Source organism: Gasterosteus aculeatus, chromosome 3 (assembly GCF_964276395.1).
Source record: "Gasterosteus aculeatus chromosome 3, fGasAcu3.hap1.1, whole genome shotgun sequence".
NCBI lineage: Eukaryota > Metazoa > Chordata > Actinopteri > Perciformes > Gasterosteidae > Gasterosteus > Gasterosteus aculeatus.
This window is the reverse complement of record NC_135690.1, coordinates 5,188,743-5,206,175: the sequence shown is the minus strand read 5'-3', so window position 1 is coordinate 5,206,175 and position 17,433 is coordinate 5,188,743. Positions and strand designations below refer to the sequence as shown.

Sequence of the window (17,433 nt, the reverse complement as noted above, 5' to 3'; positions counted from 1 at the left end):
CACATGTGGAAAAGAGAGACCGGAATACATAGTGTGTGTGTGCTTGTGTGTGTCCACGCCCCTTGTCCATCTCCCTGTGGTGGCTCTAACCTTCGGTCTCTCTCTGACTTCACTGAAGTTAAGCTTCTGGGCTCACAGCTGCCATGCAGAAGCACGCGGCTGTACAACGCAACACACAGCCAACTGACTCCACGTGCATAGCTGGGCGCAGGTTTAACTGATGGATAATGGCGGGATGGAGAGATGGATGGATGGCTGATTGATGATGGGATAATGGGAAGAAGATGCCAATGAAGGACATGCATGTGTGTAACGTTAGCGGTTAGCGTTGTGAAGATGAAGATGCTGCTTATTGCTATGTGGTCAATGGTTCCCCATATGGGCAACATATGAGCCAGAACCAGGTCAGACCGAGCTCTCATCATGAACACAGATATGAATGCTTGGATTCTTAGTGTCCTGGCTACAATAAGCAACAAACCACTTAAAAATACTGCAAACACAACTTTAACTGTCTTTAATATGAGTAAAATAAAAATACTATAAAAAGGTGTCCCAAGATTCTGTGTACGGTGGTGTACAACCTTTTCAGTGCGTCGAAAATAAATTCTATAAAAGAAAACAACAGACCAAATGGCATCAGCAGATCACCCCGATTCTGGTGGTAATGTTTATTTCTCCACGCAGACACCTTGTTTTCAGTGTCAGAGCCCTGGCTACTGTTGTGTTTTAAAAAAGAAGAAACTCCGGACAGACATAAGACATCTTGGCTTGAAGAGTTAAAAGTGAAGCCTTCACAAAAGCCTTTCCGTAGAGTAATTTAACCTTTCACTATCAACCTGACACTAAATGTGTACCGTCCGCAAACTGGGCTATCACGTGGATGTGTTTTTATCCTATGGTTTAAAGCTGTATGGGATTTATAGGGCAGGTTTATGAAATTTTTTGAGGCAAATCTCAAAATTCTAACTTTTTTGTGTGTAATATTGATATAGTTTTTTCAACAGTAAGCTATAGACTGATTGTCACAAATTATAGCACTCAAAGGGGTTGCCCTTTACCCCCCCCCCTAAATTGTACAAATAGACAGTATTCCTTCTGTGAATCCAGCTCTCAAGTAGAAGTATACAAGTAGAAGAGTTATTACACTTTTTATCATGGGTGTCATTTTTGGAGCAGAGGCCATAAAAGACGTTTCAGTTTATGTTAGATCTACAGATCAATTAAAAAGTAAAGGAGAAATGTGATGTGAGCCAAGGGAAGAGAAGATCAATACCTCTCCTGTCTATTCAGTATAGGGCCAAAGCCAATAGTTTAGGTTCGTCTAGCTTAAGGCTAGCACATGCTTCTGTGTCTTTACGCACAGTCGTATCGACGCACTCTTTTCAATTCATGGTTCTAAAAGGCTTGCGCGTGTTGTAGGGCAATCCAGAACAATAGATGGAGTAATGTTTTTACCTAGACCTAGAGATTGACGTCTTTGTGTGTGGAAGTCGTTGGTTTGTTTATTTATTTATTTATCATAGACTTTATTGCCCCGTTCATCGCCCTTTTTTCGCGGACATTTGTCCAAAACCAACGTTTGCCCAGATCTCCCTCCATGAACCGGAGGCCATCCGCGCGTCCTTATAGTCCGCCAATGACGGGTTGTATAAGTGGTCATATTTACGGATTTCTTCCGACAAAAGTTCTGCAATCTGATTCATTCTCTCATAAAAAATCTTTGTTTTATTTATGCCGTTATTGTGCTATGAAACCAGAAATGTGAGACTCTGGAAAGGATGTAGTTAGTAGACCAATCGCATCCTTGCGTAGCTTTTGACGCTAGCCTAGAAAAATGGGTCGTCGCACGCAAGGAGGTGTAAAAAGGCACGCAAGGGACACGCAAGGGGCTCTTGCGTCTGTGTGTCCTTGGGTTTTTCTGAAAACGCAGAAGCATAAACTAGGCTTTAGTCCAAAAAAACAATAACCAGCCTCTAAAGATTACCAAATAAAAATATCTAATATTGAGGTAGGAATGAGAGTTTTTGAAAAGTTCTCTTTTTGGCCACTAGTGCTCTGAAGCCACTTCCTGTACATGACTGGTAATTATTGAGGGGATTTCTTTAAATCAGTGTTTCCCAGCTTCTAGTTATGTTGCACATTATTGTATTCTTTGTGGTATTTAAGTATATATGATTACGTCACATGAAATACTTTCTAATTTGGCGGCTCATCTTTTATGCTGATAATTCAACCGAGAGCGTTTCATGTCACTGCTTGCCTTTTGAAGTTCTCCAACGGCCAATTTCCTAACATCGTTTTTGCACAAAGGGATGGGGATTTGTACTCAAAAACCATGGACACATAAAATATGTCATACAGTACCGTGGTAGAGTCACTCCATCGGATGAACAACATCAATAGACTGCTTCTTGTGCACCTCGGGAAGACGAGAACCTCTGCTCTCTAAATACAAAGTAGCGAAAGGAGTTAAGTGAAATCAGAAACTGTGGAGCCACATGGCTCAGAATGTGTTTTCGCCATTGGGGCACTAAAATAAAATGATGGCGATTAAACAGCTGGGGTCAGGAAGGAAAGGAGAGGTAGTATTTGACTGGGTTCAAAGGGGTTCTGACCTTTTGGGGGCTTGACACTAAGCACTTTGTTTTAAGTCACAACGAGAGGCTGTCAATTCTCTCCGTTTCTCACCAGTTTGTTGTCACCTGTACTGGTTGAAAGGATATAATAGATGGAATACCAGGGTTTAAAAACAACAGTCATGAAACATTACAAATTAAGGGTATGACTCGACCCTAATGCCCAATTTCACAACACTGGTAGAAGCAGCAATATCTCTCACCGAGGATAAAGGATAGAGGATCTGGTTCTATTGGGTTTACATCCTTCATAGTAAAACACACACAAACTATCGGTGCATGTAATAAATAATAGCATACTAGCCTAAATGTACAGGGGGTGACTCAGTGGTTAATAGTCCAGCTAGTGTTACCCTCCCTGTTGGAGAATGTTAGGGTCACGGCAAAGGTGAACTTCCCAAAGCCTTCGGTGGCACAGGGCAGCACTCTTCGACCTAAAGCCTTGGGCCGTTAGGATTGGGATTGACGTGGACAGGGTTCATATTCCTGTAGGAGCTGGCTTGTGTTTCCTGGCTTATGCTGCGTTCACTCCAAATGCAAAGACACTTTTTGCATTGCTTTACTCGCAGGGCTATTTGTAGTTATTTGCTCTTCTATATAGAGCAAGACGGTAGAATGTCAGTGACGACAGGAGATCCCAACGGCTCAGCACTGTGTGAATGACTGAACTTTAGTGTTTGCGTTATTCGCGTCCTTTCGCATCTTAACATTAACATCTATTCACACAGAAAATTAGCTACGCGTTTTGGTTCGCTCCATCAGAGTCAAAAGGAAAACATTACCAATAATACAGCAAAACAAGGGAAAACAACAGCTATGATTGATGCTTACTTCCAAATCAACCCATTTGGGATCCCCAACGGCTGGAGCCTCTGTGAAAAGGCAGGAAGCCAGTCCAAGGTACTGAGGGTAGTGCAGGACTGGGGCACTATGGGGTTGGATGGAAGTTATTGATATGAACGTGAACTTAACCAAAATGACTGCACAGTTTATTCTTGTTGTGTCCCCGCCGAGTGTCAAAAGGCTGAGCTGCAAACTGTGTCTTTCTTACCAATGCGCCTCCATATTTGAGACCGAATCACCAGATACAGCAAATCACTCCAATGTTATTCACAACGTTCTACCATAAGTGACAGTGAATATTTCTCCCAAACTCTAGATTTCTCTTGATCTAGTATTTGGGAAGATATCTGATTTATGATTAATTGATTGACAAGTATGTGATCATCGTTTGTGTTGAGCTTACCGCAGCTCAGTGACGCCGCGGTTGCCTCCCAGGTGCTCATTAATGAGAGAATGTAGATCTAGGATTGGGACTGTTGGCGTTGTAGATCCTGATTGGCTTATTCACACGCTTGTTGCCGTATTGATTTGGTTGCATCAAATTGCATGTGCAATATTGGTCATATTTTGGGCAGAGGCTTTGTGATGTTGTTCTATCTTCAGTTTTTCTGAACATAGGAATGGTACGTTTCTTTGTAAATTTGTAAAAAGTTTTTTTTTACTGGAGGTTGACCACCTGTCAGTGCTGAAGACAACTTCTCTTTACACATGTTGGTTATCTGGAAACACCACGATACGCAGGTAGACATAGATGAGCCCATTGTAAATTCCTCTGTTGTAAATATATAAGGACACAGTTCAGAATCAGTTTGCATTAAACATTTCAAACTTTCATTTTTTTCTTTCCCAAAAACTCTGTCCTTTATAGCAAATGCATATAGCATCTACGTAGCATAATGTATCACCTTCATAACTGGGGACATTATCTCTATGGATTTATTGATAATAAAATAAGATATGAGGAAATACATGTGCTGTTAATGTTGTGTTATGTTTGAGATCCATGAATTAGAATTTGTAGAATAACTGACAGTTTTGCCATTAAACTGTTGATACTGCGCATCTCATCGAGTTCATAAATTTTGTCATTTTGTCTGCTCCAGGGGATACATACGACATGATGAACACTATTTTTGATCATTTTTACACCATGACACCACTCATAGTCTTTTAAGTAAAAAATACAGGAAAATGCCGTCATTTTCTAAAGATAACTTGTGAGAATTTTACTTTAGTTATCATTTTTGTTCAAACGTATTTTTGGGGTTACCACCAAATCAAAGAAATACAATAAATTCTTTGCATTTCCACGGAAATATTTGTTTATGTTGATTAGTGATGTGAAGTGATTTGGATCATCAAAGTAATCGCTGGCTCGTTTGTTTCTAAAGTTGAATCCGATATCGACCGATGGTTTCAACCTCGCAATGCGCCGAATGCTTTCACTCGCCGCTGCCCGGCTGATATCGTGGAAACATTCCAGCTTGAACCCAACATTCACGCACCCCTTTGCTCGCACTTTTGCCGTTATCGGATGCCGTCGCTGCGCCTGTGCTCGTGTTTGCGCACAACGACACAAGCCCTGTGTGTGTGGGGGGGGGAAGTGCAGGTGAACAGCTTGCGAGGGCCAACAGCTCCGCAGGCCAGTCTCGCGCATCACTTAAGCCATACCCGATGAAGGCCCACGCACAAATGAACTTGTTAAACAAATGAGTGAATAGGCCAAAGGGGGGGGCGGCTGCAGCGGCTCCAGCTAGACCTGCCTGTCTGTCTCTCTGCCTGTCTCTGTCTCTGTCTGTCTGTCTGTCTTCACTCGTCTTGCTACCCCACGCCCTCACTCTCTTACCCTCACATCGCTCTCAGTACACGTTCCCGTCTTCTCTGTCCCGTTCACTGGTGCCCTGTAGTCCTATTGTCTTCCCAAGATGAGCGGCCCCCATTCCTGATTTGGATAGGCGGGGGGGGATTGTTGTCTTGCGCTCGCAGACAATGGCGAGACGGGGGCGGTCCAGGCAGATTGGCCCACTGGGAACCAGTTGCCAAAATGATGGGAGTAGGTGAACGTGGTCTTTACATGTATCCTGCGTGTAGATCACACGAACTGACAGGACCGGAAGTCCAGTGACGATTGAGGAAATCGGTGATTCGTTTTTCCGGAAAAGACACCCGATTATCAGCCGTAGGTATGCACTTCCACACGTGCATGTAAGTACACACAATCCATTGCACACAAACAAACACAGGGACGTGTACACACCCGTGAAATAAAATCTCCTGTTGATTTCCCACATCAAATGCATCGCCCGCCCCCTCTCTCCTTTGCCCCCAGTCACACCTGGCCCGTCCTTTACCCTTCTTGACCCCCCACCCACCTCCCACTTTTCTCACAACGATATCCACACAGCCAGCCCACTTCCTCGTCCCTCCCCCAAGGAAAGGTATTTGAGGATTCCAGCCCAGTGAGGGTCCGTGCTATTCAAGTGTTTCGGAGATAGATGGGTTGGTGGGTCACCGTTCTATCGGAACTTTTTACCGCGCTTGCATCAAGTTGCTCACCATGGAGAATGTTGTCAAGGTAAGGAGTGAAGTACCTGTCGGGGGTTTTACAGGTGGAGTACTAGGATCCATGGTTAAAAATGGTGGACGTAAAACCCTGATTAGGCTTTTTAAAAACCTGATGCATCGACGTCCTATTGAAGAGAACGGAGGTTGTTTTTCTTGTAAATTCTTCAGGGGAAAATCTGACAATGGTGATATTGAGATTATTTGAGTGCTGTCTTCTTTTGCATTCGTGCTCAGTTACAAACTGTCCATCTCAATGACTTGCTCTGACTTGCTCTTGTGTTTTATTGCAATTGCTGTAAAACATAAATGTGAATACTGTATAAAACAATGCGAAACTCATCGTAAGATGAAAAAGTTGGAAACAGAGTTTGCAAACATGCTAATGCAGAGCGACAGAGACAGAAGACGCTAAATAGTTTTGAATGTGGCTTGCGTTTATGCATCTCTAACCTCCAGGGCGTTATGAGGGCAACCTTGGGGGGGTAGGGAGGGGGTATTTGCATCTGTTGGTAGACCTGTCAAACTGCGATCAAGAGCTCCCTCTGAAGGGGGGGGGGCCTCAGCTGCAGAAGAGGGATGAGGTCTTAAGTTCACACTCAGGCAACTTTGGAAATTCTGCCAGACGTCTGAAATAAGCTAAAGGCTTTTGTATCAAGGAGTTTGCATCAAGTGCACAAAGGGCAAACGTATAGCAGCATCTTCTTGGATCTTCTTGGATGTCCACGACTATGATGCATTATTACACAGCTTTATTGAATACTTGATTTGGATTATTTGAATGAATTACTTCGCCGTCTGTTAACAGTTCATATGAATAATAGATTACTATTTGTTTGTTTGTTGCTATAGACTATATACTATTTAAAGCCAAAAAATCTATAAAACCGTTGCTTATTTAATATTGTGTCAAATTGGGAGGCATGTAATAATTGGGAGTGTTCTTAGGAAAAATTATGAATGTGGTGATGTGGTGTTCGGTGATATACAATTTTTTACTATTATTTACTACTATTTTTACCAATCATTGACGACTCACTTTATAAATCACTTTATAAAGAATAAATGAGCATTGCAATACAAAATGGCATTAAGTGAAATTTGTATAATGCTTTTTTTTATGTTGTACATATTTGTATATGTATTATTATATAATACTTAATTACGAATAATTATGCATAATAATCCTGCAGTGATACAGTGAAGTGAGCAGATAATATTGCATTTTAAGAATGTTCCTAAGCATTGTGGACATGGACCTGGACCATGGAGTCTGGTGTGCACACATGATCAGTTTAAAAGTGTGAACTAGAGTCTCAATGCACGGAGTGATGTAACTTGTGAGTGACCCCTCACTTCTGGGCGGCCTTCTATCCCACCCTTCATCTGACAGGGCTCGACGTTCTCTCCTCCTCCTCTCTCCTCCTCCTGACAACCCCATCCATTGGTCTTAATTAATCAGCCGTGGAGGGGGGTTTATTCAGCCCCTGCCCAATGGGATCCTTGGGTATGTGGCCCCAACGGTAGCAGGTTGAGAAGCCACGTTCTACGCCGTCTTTAGGCCCATTACTCTCACCTCACAGCCCACTCATAAAGAAGGCTTTGAGCGGCCTGTTTTTGGGGGGGATCCGGTGGTCTTTTTGTCCCATAATAGCCGAGTGGATTCAGTCACCGCAGACATGTTTTCTAAACCTCCCGTGGGTGGAGCGAAGGAGATTACGTGTGCCACTTTGAATAACCGAGGCCTGGTCATTGGCTGGGGAAAAGGTAAGTGAAAGGCTGCTTTTAAGGATTTTTCCGATCGCATTAATCTGCGTGATTGGGATTTGAATATAAAGAAAGAAGACTGAGCCAAACTGCATGCAGGACACGGCACCGCCATGAATCACTGGGTGCCTCCGCCTTGACGAGGGCCTTCTTGTGGGAAGGAGTACGTTGTGTGTTCAGCCCAATTTGGCCTGCTGGATGAGGTTGTTTTTCACATTCCGGGAGAGATTTGCCTTTAAACCAATCCACTACGTCTTGTTGTCAAGAGTTATTATCTTAACCTGATATGCACCATATGCTCTTTTGAAAGTATACAGGAAATGTTCTAGGAAGCTCAAAATGTGCATTGACTTCCATCTAATTCAGGCACATTGCTTATTGTCAAAAGGCCCCCTTCTCTGTTACCAGAGCAGTACATATATAGTTTTTTATTTATACCTCTGGCAGAGCACATACATTGCATTTGCAATGGGTTAGGATCAGATTGCTACAGCAGCAATTGGAGCTGCTTGTGTGAATACAAATGAGTCCCTGACCGTGTTTAAGGTCAGCTCCGTATTGTGCGAATAGTATAGCTAACATACGTCTATATTTCAGTGGACGTACCTAATGCTTTCGAGTCTTGGAATAAGATTGATTGTGGTTCATCTCGACAACCTGGAACCTGAACGTACGCACAGTGACCCGACCCTTCGGTTAAGAGACATTTCCTGCTCCTCCGCATCACGGCAACTAGTTATTTATGTTAATTCTACATCCTTTTCTCCCTCAATGTCAACACATCCTAGTTTGCCAGTTCATATTTTCAATTTATTTAAGTGGTTTAAGCTCATCAGATTGTAGTCATTTTATTTTATTCTTACTAGAAACCGCAACGGCCATTGATGGTGCAGTTCAACATTGTGTTTCAGTTGTGTTCCCGATGAGCGAAGCGGAAGAAGTCCCGGATGTAACGGGACGATTGGCTGAATCAGGCACACATGTGGAAATGAATAAGGAATATGAATATTACATTTGTACCCCAGTATAAAATCCCATATGTGGCACTGTTTCTCCTTTACTATACTCTACTTGACACCGGACAATTGTGTATCTACCTACATGTGTAATGAAAAACGTTAATCTCAGTTTGGGGGAGATTTGCCCCCCGCTGAGCGAGGGGGAGAGCAGGGAGCTGCCAGTAAACTGCCAGCGCTCCGTAGGAGATGTCGCTAAGTAGAATTCTTTCAGACAGGAATTGACACACACAAAGTCAGCAATTGCAAGATATTAATATTATGTAGGCGAGATGATCTTCACAGAGCTGTGCGCTCTGCTCTGGGCCCCCGTTGATGAAAAGCACTTTTTTTAAAGCTCAGATGATGACTTAATGTAGTGTTTGAGAGATGCAAATAATACAGGGAAGTTGCTAAAACGTGCTTGAATATTATATAGCGCTGACATAACATACTTCATACTACATCAGCTTCCAAATTCTCTTTTCTTTTGATGGTTCAAAAAGAAGTGTGTGTGTGTGTTGCCATTAGCTAGAAGTTAGTTTGTGGCTTAGGGTTCCTGCTAGCAACAGGCTTAAAATGCTCCAATATTATCAATTAGGACATACCTGCTTTTTCATGTTGATTACTTTCATACGTTCAGAAATATTCCACATGTTCTGTCAAAAATCCCAGAAATAAAATGTATCCATGCACTTTCAACTCGTACCTTTCATACATGCTGGGTATTATTCAAGTTACAAAGTGAAATACAATGCGAACAGTTGAACGTTTCGCGAAATGAAGAATTCTCTGAGCAAGTCTAAAGTGACTTATCAAAGCGGCTGCAGGAGAAAAACAGTCCTTTCCCCGCTTTGGTCATCTGAAAACTCCTGAGGTGTGTCTTCTTGGGTGCATTTGAATGTCATTGGCTTCTCCTTCGAACGTGTCTCCTCCTGGACTGTCCCCTTCACATCCAGGTGTGAAGCTGCAGCTGTAACCTGAAACCTCTCTGTCCTATCTGTCCCTCACATTCCAATACATTCAATCAATTAATTTGGCTTCATGCCTCAATGAGTGAATATAACAAAGCATGCGTAGTCTTCATTTTATAACTAGTGCAATTTAATTACAACACATCAAAAATGTTCACAGTACATCACACTACATCATAAGATCGAATACAGTTCATGTGGTCCAATTCTCAAGACATTTGCCTCAATTGGCTGTCTTACATTCAGTTGCAGTTCTACTACCTGACAGGAGAAAAAAACTCCCCAAAAACCCTCTTTGGGGATAAAATTGGGAGAAATCCATAAAGGACGGCAACTATCACCCGCCCCCAGGTTTTAACATCACATTGTGACAGAATGTTAATGTGTACAGTCTTTATGTGATTTACATGACTCATTGTGTTTGATTCATATTGCATTCACGTCATCTAACATGCTAATGTAATAACTAATATCTAATAACGCACAAACTACAACATTAAACATTATTACACGTATTACAATTTCTACCACTAGGGGTGCACTTCATGCTTAAATCCCTAACAGTTAAACAAATTTAACAAAACTGCTTCCATTGCTTCCATTTGCACTCGTGCTTAACTTCATCCACGTCCAGTCTGGTTGTAAGTGCTGTGTACTTCTATACCTCCCATAGACAAACAGGTAAAGAAAGCAGGGCAGGGGCCACATTTAGGGAGTATGCATACCGTCGGTACTCGTTTCCACGAGTGTTAAAACCCAACCACACTCTCAGCAGTTTTTAACAAAAACTTAGGTTAGAAAACCATTAGAGGACAAATAAAAACCCACTACTCTCAAACTACAGTATGTTAACAGAAAACCAGGCATGAAGCCAGTTTTCCAAAATAAAAGCCCCAGAACTTATTCGTCATGACATGAACATTTGTTTTCAAAATAAAAGTACCCTGTAACAGAAAGCTCATGATGGAGCATGTTTTTTAAATTTTTTTTAAAATAAAGCATCTATGAATTATGTAAGAGCCGGCGTGTCAAAATGTATTCCAAAATGTTCTAGTTCTCGCCACACTCCAGTAGACGGTGTCTCTTCCAGACATAACTTGACATTGTCAAGAGGCGTCAATTTGAAAGATTCCTTCTGCTGTCCGTCAAATGTGGGTAAACACGTGTGTCAAGCAGTGTGTGCTCGTCAACCTGAGTGCGAGCTCTACGCAGTGTTTCCACAGAGCTGAAGTGCTCTCTTTGGCCTGCGGGAGGATGAGGGGCAGCAGGGTCGAGAGGAAGCGCAGCAGGGAAAAGAGATTCTGGACAAAAGGAAAATGGATGCTGCTGTGAGTGGAAAGTCCATTGCTTATATTTGAATCCAATTTCATTACATTTCCCATTTCATTGTACAAAGTAATGAGGTTGTGATGCTGCGTCTTGATATGGTAAAACAGTGCTTTGAGTTAATATTAGATGTCACAGTGCTGCTGTCTGCCGTGTTAGTCGGTTATGATGCTATTTCAAACAATGATAAAAGTAGTGTTTAGTATTGTTTTTATCTCTCTCAACCTTTCTTGCTTGCTCCAAAGCAATGCTCTGTTTCCTTTCCGAAGGGTTCTGCATTCAACCCCCCCCCAAGTACAAAATGCTGGTGTTTAATCCCTTCCCATAACACCTTCGAGGAGGGTAAATCGCTTTGATTGCACTTCATGTCGCTTCCAGGCTGAGCCTGCACAACTTAGCTTCTCTGTGCATTCACATGTCACTCAGCCAGCCGTCTCTCCCGGTCCAGCTTAGCACAGAGACCAGTTGAGGACTGTAATTTTGTCAGTGGCTGTGTGACAGACTGCTGGTGTCCCACCTGGGAGTTTATGATTACAGAACGGGAGACAGCTGCTCCGCTGCCAGTAAGGATCTACTGTTTGTTGGAAATATACTTTGTCAACCAGTCCCCAAAGTGCGGCAGGACTCAAGTTTTCTTCCAGAGCCTTTTGGCCGTTATTTAGATAATTCTGGTCCAAAGAGATGTCGAAGTGTACAGTTTCCAGTCCTAAAACTTGTTATTTCTGTGTTATTGCTGTGTAAATGTTATTTTTTATTTTTCAGTGTTGAGAATCTGCATCATACAATGAGTACAGTAGTACTGATTCTTTGTTTTTACTACTTCAATCCCTGGTAGCAACAATATAATGAGAAAAATGTGTGCCTAAATATACAAATAGTCTATATTGTCGGTTAGCAGAGCGGCCAACAGACCACCGAGATAAGACTTTATTAATCCCCGGAGGAAATTATATTTTGATAACAGCCAGATGCAGTGAAATACAACGACAACAGGTAATTTAAACGCAGATAAAAATGAATAAGTAAGAAAAGGCCGAACCACTGAGGTAAATAGCAAAAATGTCTGAGTGACGCAACCTGTCAGGTTGTGCAGACACAATTTACCCATTTGAATTCCCATGTAATGACATACGTGAATGAACGTGGGGTTCATTCCCGGGTGATGATGACGTGCATTTCCACTGCACTTGTTTGATAACCTTAGCTGTGTCTTCAGCAGCAACCCCACGTTGCTATTCTGGGCTCCAGAGAGAAAGCTGCGTTTACAAAATGTCCGACCGCGTGCTATTGGGGCCTCTACGTGATCTCTGTGCCCTTGGAAGTTGACTTTGCTTTACTGCTTATTCATCCCCTTCAGTTGGGACAAATGCTCAATGAACCTTTCCTGCTCTTATGCGGCTTCACATTAAAACCTTTCCTTGGCCAGACGGGACGCATGTTTTTATTTTTGAAGAATGTGTTCTTGTGCAATGGGATTGTTTTGCCTCTAGCTGTGTAACAGGCAAATTATTTTGTCCCTTACATTTGTTATTGTCCAACAAAGTGTCCGCTGGGACTCGAATGAGACCCTGGAAAGAGGAAAAAGTTAAGTCAAAGGAGAGATGCATTGGGGCGGGGGGGGGGCAGCATGTGTGGTATTATATAAAGCCCAGATGGTCCCAGAGAAGCATGTGACATGGAGGGATATGATGAGAGGGGTGTCTGTCTGTCCGTCGGACTGACTGACTGACCTGGGGGCCCCGGGGGGGGGGGGCAACTCCACAGGCTGGAGCACCTGGGCAGGGGGAGGCAAACATTCAGGGTCAGTCAAGGGAGAGAGGGGGGTGTCCTGCTGAACTCATCATCTTCAGCCATAAAAGCAGAGCACATCCTGAACTTGTGGGTGAAGCGAACCCAAAGTCTCGTGATGATTGATGAACACATGAACTGCGTCCCGCGGTCAGGCCGCCGTGACGGATGCGCTTTGTGCTCACACACTGCTGTGCACGTGCCACCGCTCCGAGTACCTAGCCTCGACCTTCAACCTGTTCCGTCCCAACTGCGGCCCCCCCACTCCCTGTCAATTAAAAGAAAGGAAAAAGGGTCGTGGATGCGTGAGAAATGCTGTGTGTCTCGGCCCTCCTCATATGAGAGCACAGCCGGACTCAAAGACGAACCACGGAACTTTGTTTGTGTTACGCCGTCCCGTGTCCTCTCTCCCTGGCTCTCTCTCTGTCCGTCTCTCGGTAGTCATGGGGGGCCCGCATCAGCGTGGAAACACATCACACGGGTGGGGGAAGAAAAATGAGAGAGAGAGATTTCTCTTTTTGTTTTTCTCGACACTTTTTGCTGAGGAACGAGATCTGGCTCTGTGTTCGCTCCATAGAGGTGTGTGTGTGTGTGTGTGTGTGTGTGTGTGTGTGTGTGTGTGTGTGTGTGTGTGTGTGTGTGTGTGTGTGTGTGTGAGCAACCAGCCACCCAACAGGACCTGGGTATAGTTGTCACTTTGTTGTTTTTGTACAAACAACTGGGTCAAAATGACCCATTTGCTGTACGTAAAGAGATACTATTTATGACCAGCATTCAGTTTTTTCTGGTTCTCCGTTCATTGCGGAGGATCCGGCTCTGCGTTAAGCCGATGACTCGAGCAGCTTGAACGAGTGAATGAAGGTTTGGTCGTTGTGCTGCACACAGCTGTTTGCCCGCATAGACTCCATCAGTCCGTATAAGCCGGGGGCAGAGTGCTGCGTTTACAGTTTCAGACAGAAAAATCAAAAAATCCGATCCTCAGTCCAGTTCATCGTTTTCAGCTTTATAGTAGTAAATGGAGACTGGAGAATCATCTGCAGTTCTCAAGGTTATTGGCCTCCACATAAACAACGTGCAATGTTCCGTTTGTCCTTCATTTCGGTTTCAACCGGATATTTTCAAACCTTTTTTTTCTGTTATGCTGTACAATCAAGGGTTGGGCTTGTTTGCCCTTCGATGGTTTACCCCCAAAATTTCTCAGCCATTTTGATTTGCCGACGCCGCTGTCAGTGAGTGGAAGCAAATGTGTAGAAAACCTACGGCCGCGACATCATTTCAGTTTGTCTTCGGTAAAGCAGCGTACCGAGATTAGCAGTGCCTATTTATTTATTTTTATCCGAAAACGGCACGAGAATCTTCACGTGCGGAGGCTAAAAAAACCCCGACAGACAGACGGACCCAGCTGAGGTTAGGAAGGAGGTCAGGAGAGAGGCACCATCTGATGCCAGCAGATGGAGTGGTGGAGGGAGGGAGGAGAAGCTCAGAATCAGGACGACAAGGCCAAATGCTTCTGCGCTGTTCTCGAGGCTCTGATTTCACTTTGCATACCGTCTGCTCCAGCGCGCCCACCTTATGCCCGACTTTGGGGTTAGAGGAGGCGGTACGTTACAGAGACTAGTCAATAAAGGCGGGCGCGGCACATGAGTAATTGAGCTTCCGATTGTTCGCCCTCGTTGCGTTGTACAGGTGAAACTATGAACGCACCCGTCACGATGCCTCCGCTCCGTCTCAGCATTCTCTTCTGATTCGGTAAAACAGGTGTTTTTATCGCTGGACTTCTCAGAAACGCTTTTCTTTCCCCACCGGCCCTGAATTCACCCTGTGTGTCTCCTTCTCTCTGTCTACTGTAGAACGGAGCCGTTCCGGGAGAGCCGGTGAAGAAGGATGAGAACTCCCGGAGAGGGAACTGGGGCAACCAGATCGAGTTTGTCCTCACCAGCGTGGGCTACGCCGTGGGCCTGGGCAACGTCTGGAGGTTCCCTTACCTCTGCTACAGGAACGGAGGAGGTACGCACGTCCCGCTCTGTTCCGCTGAATCACTGGTGGTGACTTTATCATCGCTGCCCTGTGAGAGGGCAATGTAAGTGGTTAATGTTTCCAAAAAACCCAACGCTACGCACAAGAAGTTCTTCAATTCGCACAGAATTAGGAGTTCTGTCGTAGTTGAGCATATAAACAAGCCTTGACAGGGCATTGCAGATTTAATAGGATATGAGGGTTTTTTGTTTTTGTTGTTTTTGATTCAGAACAAGCTGTTGAACAAATGTTTTATTAAATAATGTTAAACATCACAGAACGTCTCGACTGGTAAAGAAATGGTTGCAACGAAATGCAACTCAAGGACACACTGTATTTCCAAAAATTAAAATATAAAAGCTAAGCGGATTGAATCCCTCGACCGTATTCCGTTTTAGGGCCCTAACTTCCATGCAGAGACCGCTGACAAACCTCCAGCCAAGTTGTGCGTAACGAAATGATTGTTAATTGGGGTGTGAACACTGGGAATGCGTCTGAGTGCACAGAGCGGCTCCAGCTGCTTCCTCCGCCGACGATTGTGCTTTTGCTCTGCGGCCTCTGTGTTCAACGCACAAGAACACGATCGTTACAGCCCCTCGACTCACAGGCGACCCTCAAAACGCTGTATCGGATGCACTTAAATCTGTTCTAGAAAATGTACCAGTAAAGGGCCAAAGTAGAGCAACGGTCAAAGTTTGATCAAGGTCCTGCAACTCAGTGAGTCCAATATTTCCCACTCCCGCTCATATATTTCATGCTACAAATATTAGTGTTATGCACGTGGATGACTTGCGCTCCCATACGAGGACGAAGGATATTTAGTTTGCACGCAGGGGCTGAGCCGCACGCTTCCACCGGCCACAGAACCACCAGGTTCTGGTCGTGTTCAGTAATAGCGGGCCGTTTCAAGTATGGAGGCTCATTGGACAGCACACACGCACACGGACTATAGTCACCCCTGTAGATGCCTGTCTGGAGAGTTGCTGCACCACTGAACGACCTCAGCTGCTCCTGCAGTGACCTCTCTGCTCACCCAGGGGAAGCAGATTAACCGCTACGTTTACTTTTCTCTTTTTTTTATGTTTTCTTTCTTTTTGGGGTTTTACATATTTTGTATTTTATATTTTTCCCAAGATACATATCTAGTTTCTGTAATAATTAATAATACTGAGTTTTTTTGCATGTACTGCGGTTTTTATCTATGCTTTTGTAATGCCTACACTTATCTTGTAATATTTTCAATCCCAGCCAGTTAATACAGCCTACGTTCTTTCTTTCTTTTTCACAATTTCAATTTAATCTCACCATTCTGACAACTACACGGTCATCACTATGTGAAATTCTATTTTCCTGCCCGTCTTCTATGCTTTTGTCTGGAAAAATCGCAAAGGGTCCTGTTATAACTACATATACACAAAGCTTAGAATGTCTTCTGCCCACTTTGAGCAGAAGTCTTTTTTGTCCTACTGCCCCCCCTCTCCACCCAGGTGCCTTCATGTTGCCGTACTTCATCATGCTGGTGTTCTGCGGCATTCCTCTCTTCTTCCTCGAGCTGTCCTTCGGCCAGTTTGCCAGCCTGGGCTGTCTCGGAGTGTGGAAGATCAGCCCCATGTTTAAAGGTTGGTGCCGATGTGTTTGCAGATGGATCACAATTTCTCCCAGATGACTCCATGGAACCTGTTATGCAGGTCTTTGTTTTATGTTGGGCCTGGTTCAGATGAGCTTGTGTAGGTGTGTTGCCATGTTCATCATGGTTCATCACTCTGTGTTCCCTCATGGTTGTTCTTGTAAAACAATAAATGGTGTGATATAAGAGTGGCGCGAGACTTAAGTTCGTTGTCAGAGAATTTTTAACCAGATGCACCCAAGACCAAAAAATAGTAATAATAAATAAAATAATAAAATGATAGAAGTGCAGCAGGACGGCGTGCCTTCTCCCAGCTACGTAGCGATTGTTTGATGGCAAGCTTACAAGTCATTGTGAAGTGTAACCAGTCGAACTTAGCTTAGCTTAGCATGTAGAGGCCGGCTGTTCTCCCATCCTGTCCTCTTGTCCCTCCAGGCGTGGGCTACGGCATGATGGTGGTGTCCACCTACATCGGGATCTACTACAACGTGGTCATCTGCATTGCCTTCTACTACTTCTTCATGTCCATGACTAACGTGCTGCCGTGGACCTACTGCAACAACCCCTGGAACACGCCGGACTGCAGCGGGGTGCTGGGCGGCGGCAGCAACCGCTTCAACGTTAGCCTGGCTAACGCCACCACCAGCCTGGTGGCCGGGGTGTCCGAGGTGGTCAACCGCACCAAGAGGACCAGCCCCAGCGAGGAGTACTGGAAGTAAGGATACTGCACTTTGTTGTGTTAAGTTGTGCGAGTGGCCTCTTTGGACATCTGGATGAGATGAGAGAGACTAAAGGAACTAGAATTGAACTGTCTCAGCTTGTGAGTCCAGAGCAACGACTTAATCAACTAGTTGAATGTGACGGAAGGACAGATGTTTTGCTGTTTTTATTAAGCA

At 44.1% G+C, this 17,433-nt stretch overlaps 1 protein-coding gene across 4 annotated transcripts in view; it reads left to right on the top strand.

Annotated features, from left to right (window-relative positions):
* Positions 1-17,433, top strand: part of slc6a9 (solute carrier family 6 member 9) — a 131,718-nt gene that overhangs the window by 104,585 nt on the left and 9,700 nt on the right. For 3 of the 4 annotated variants that reach the window (XM_078098901.1, XM_040171873.2, XM_078098900.1), the window contains 3 exons: positions 14,745-14,901; positions 16,398-16,529; positions 16,973-17,252. In XM_078098901.1, the coding sequence (XP_077955027.1) occupies positions 14,745-14,901; positions 16,398-16,529; positions 16,973-17,252 (569 nt within the window). Of the gene's footprint in view, positions 1-5,945; positions 6,058-14,744; positions 14,902-16,397; positions 16,530-16,972; positions 17,253-17,433 lie in introns of those variants that run through there. The other variant, XM_078098902.1, reaches the window with a different exon arrangement.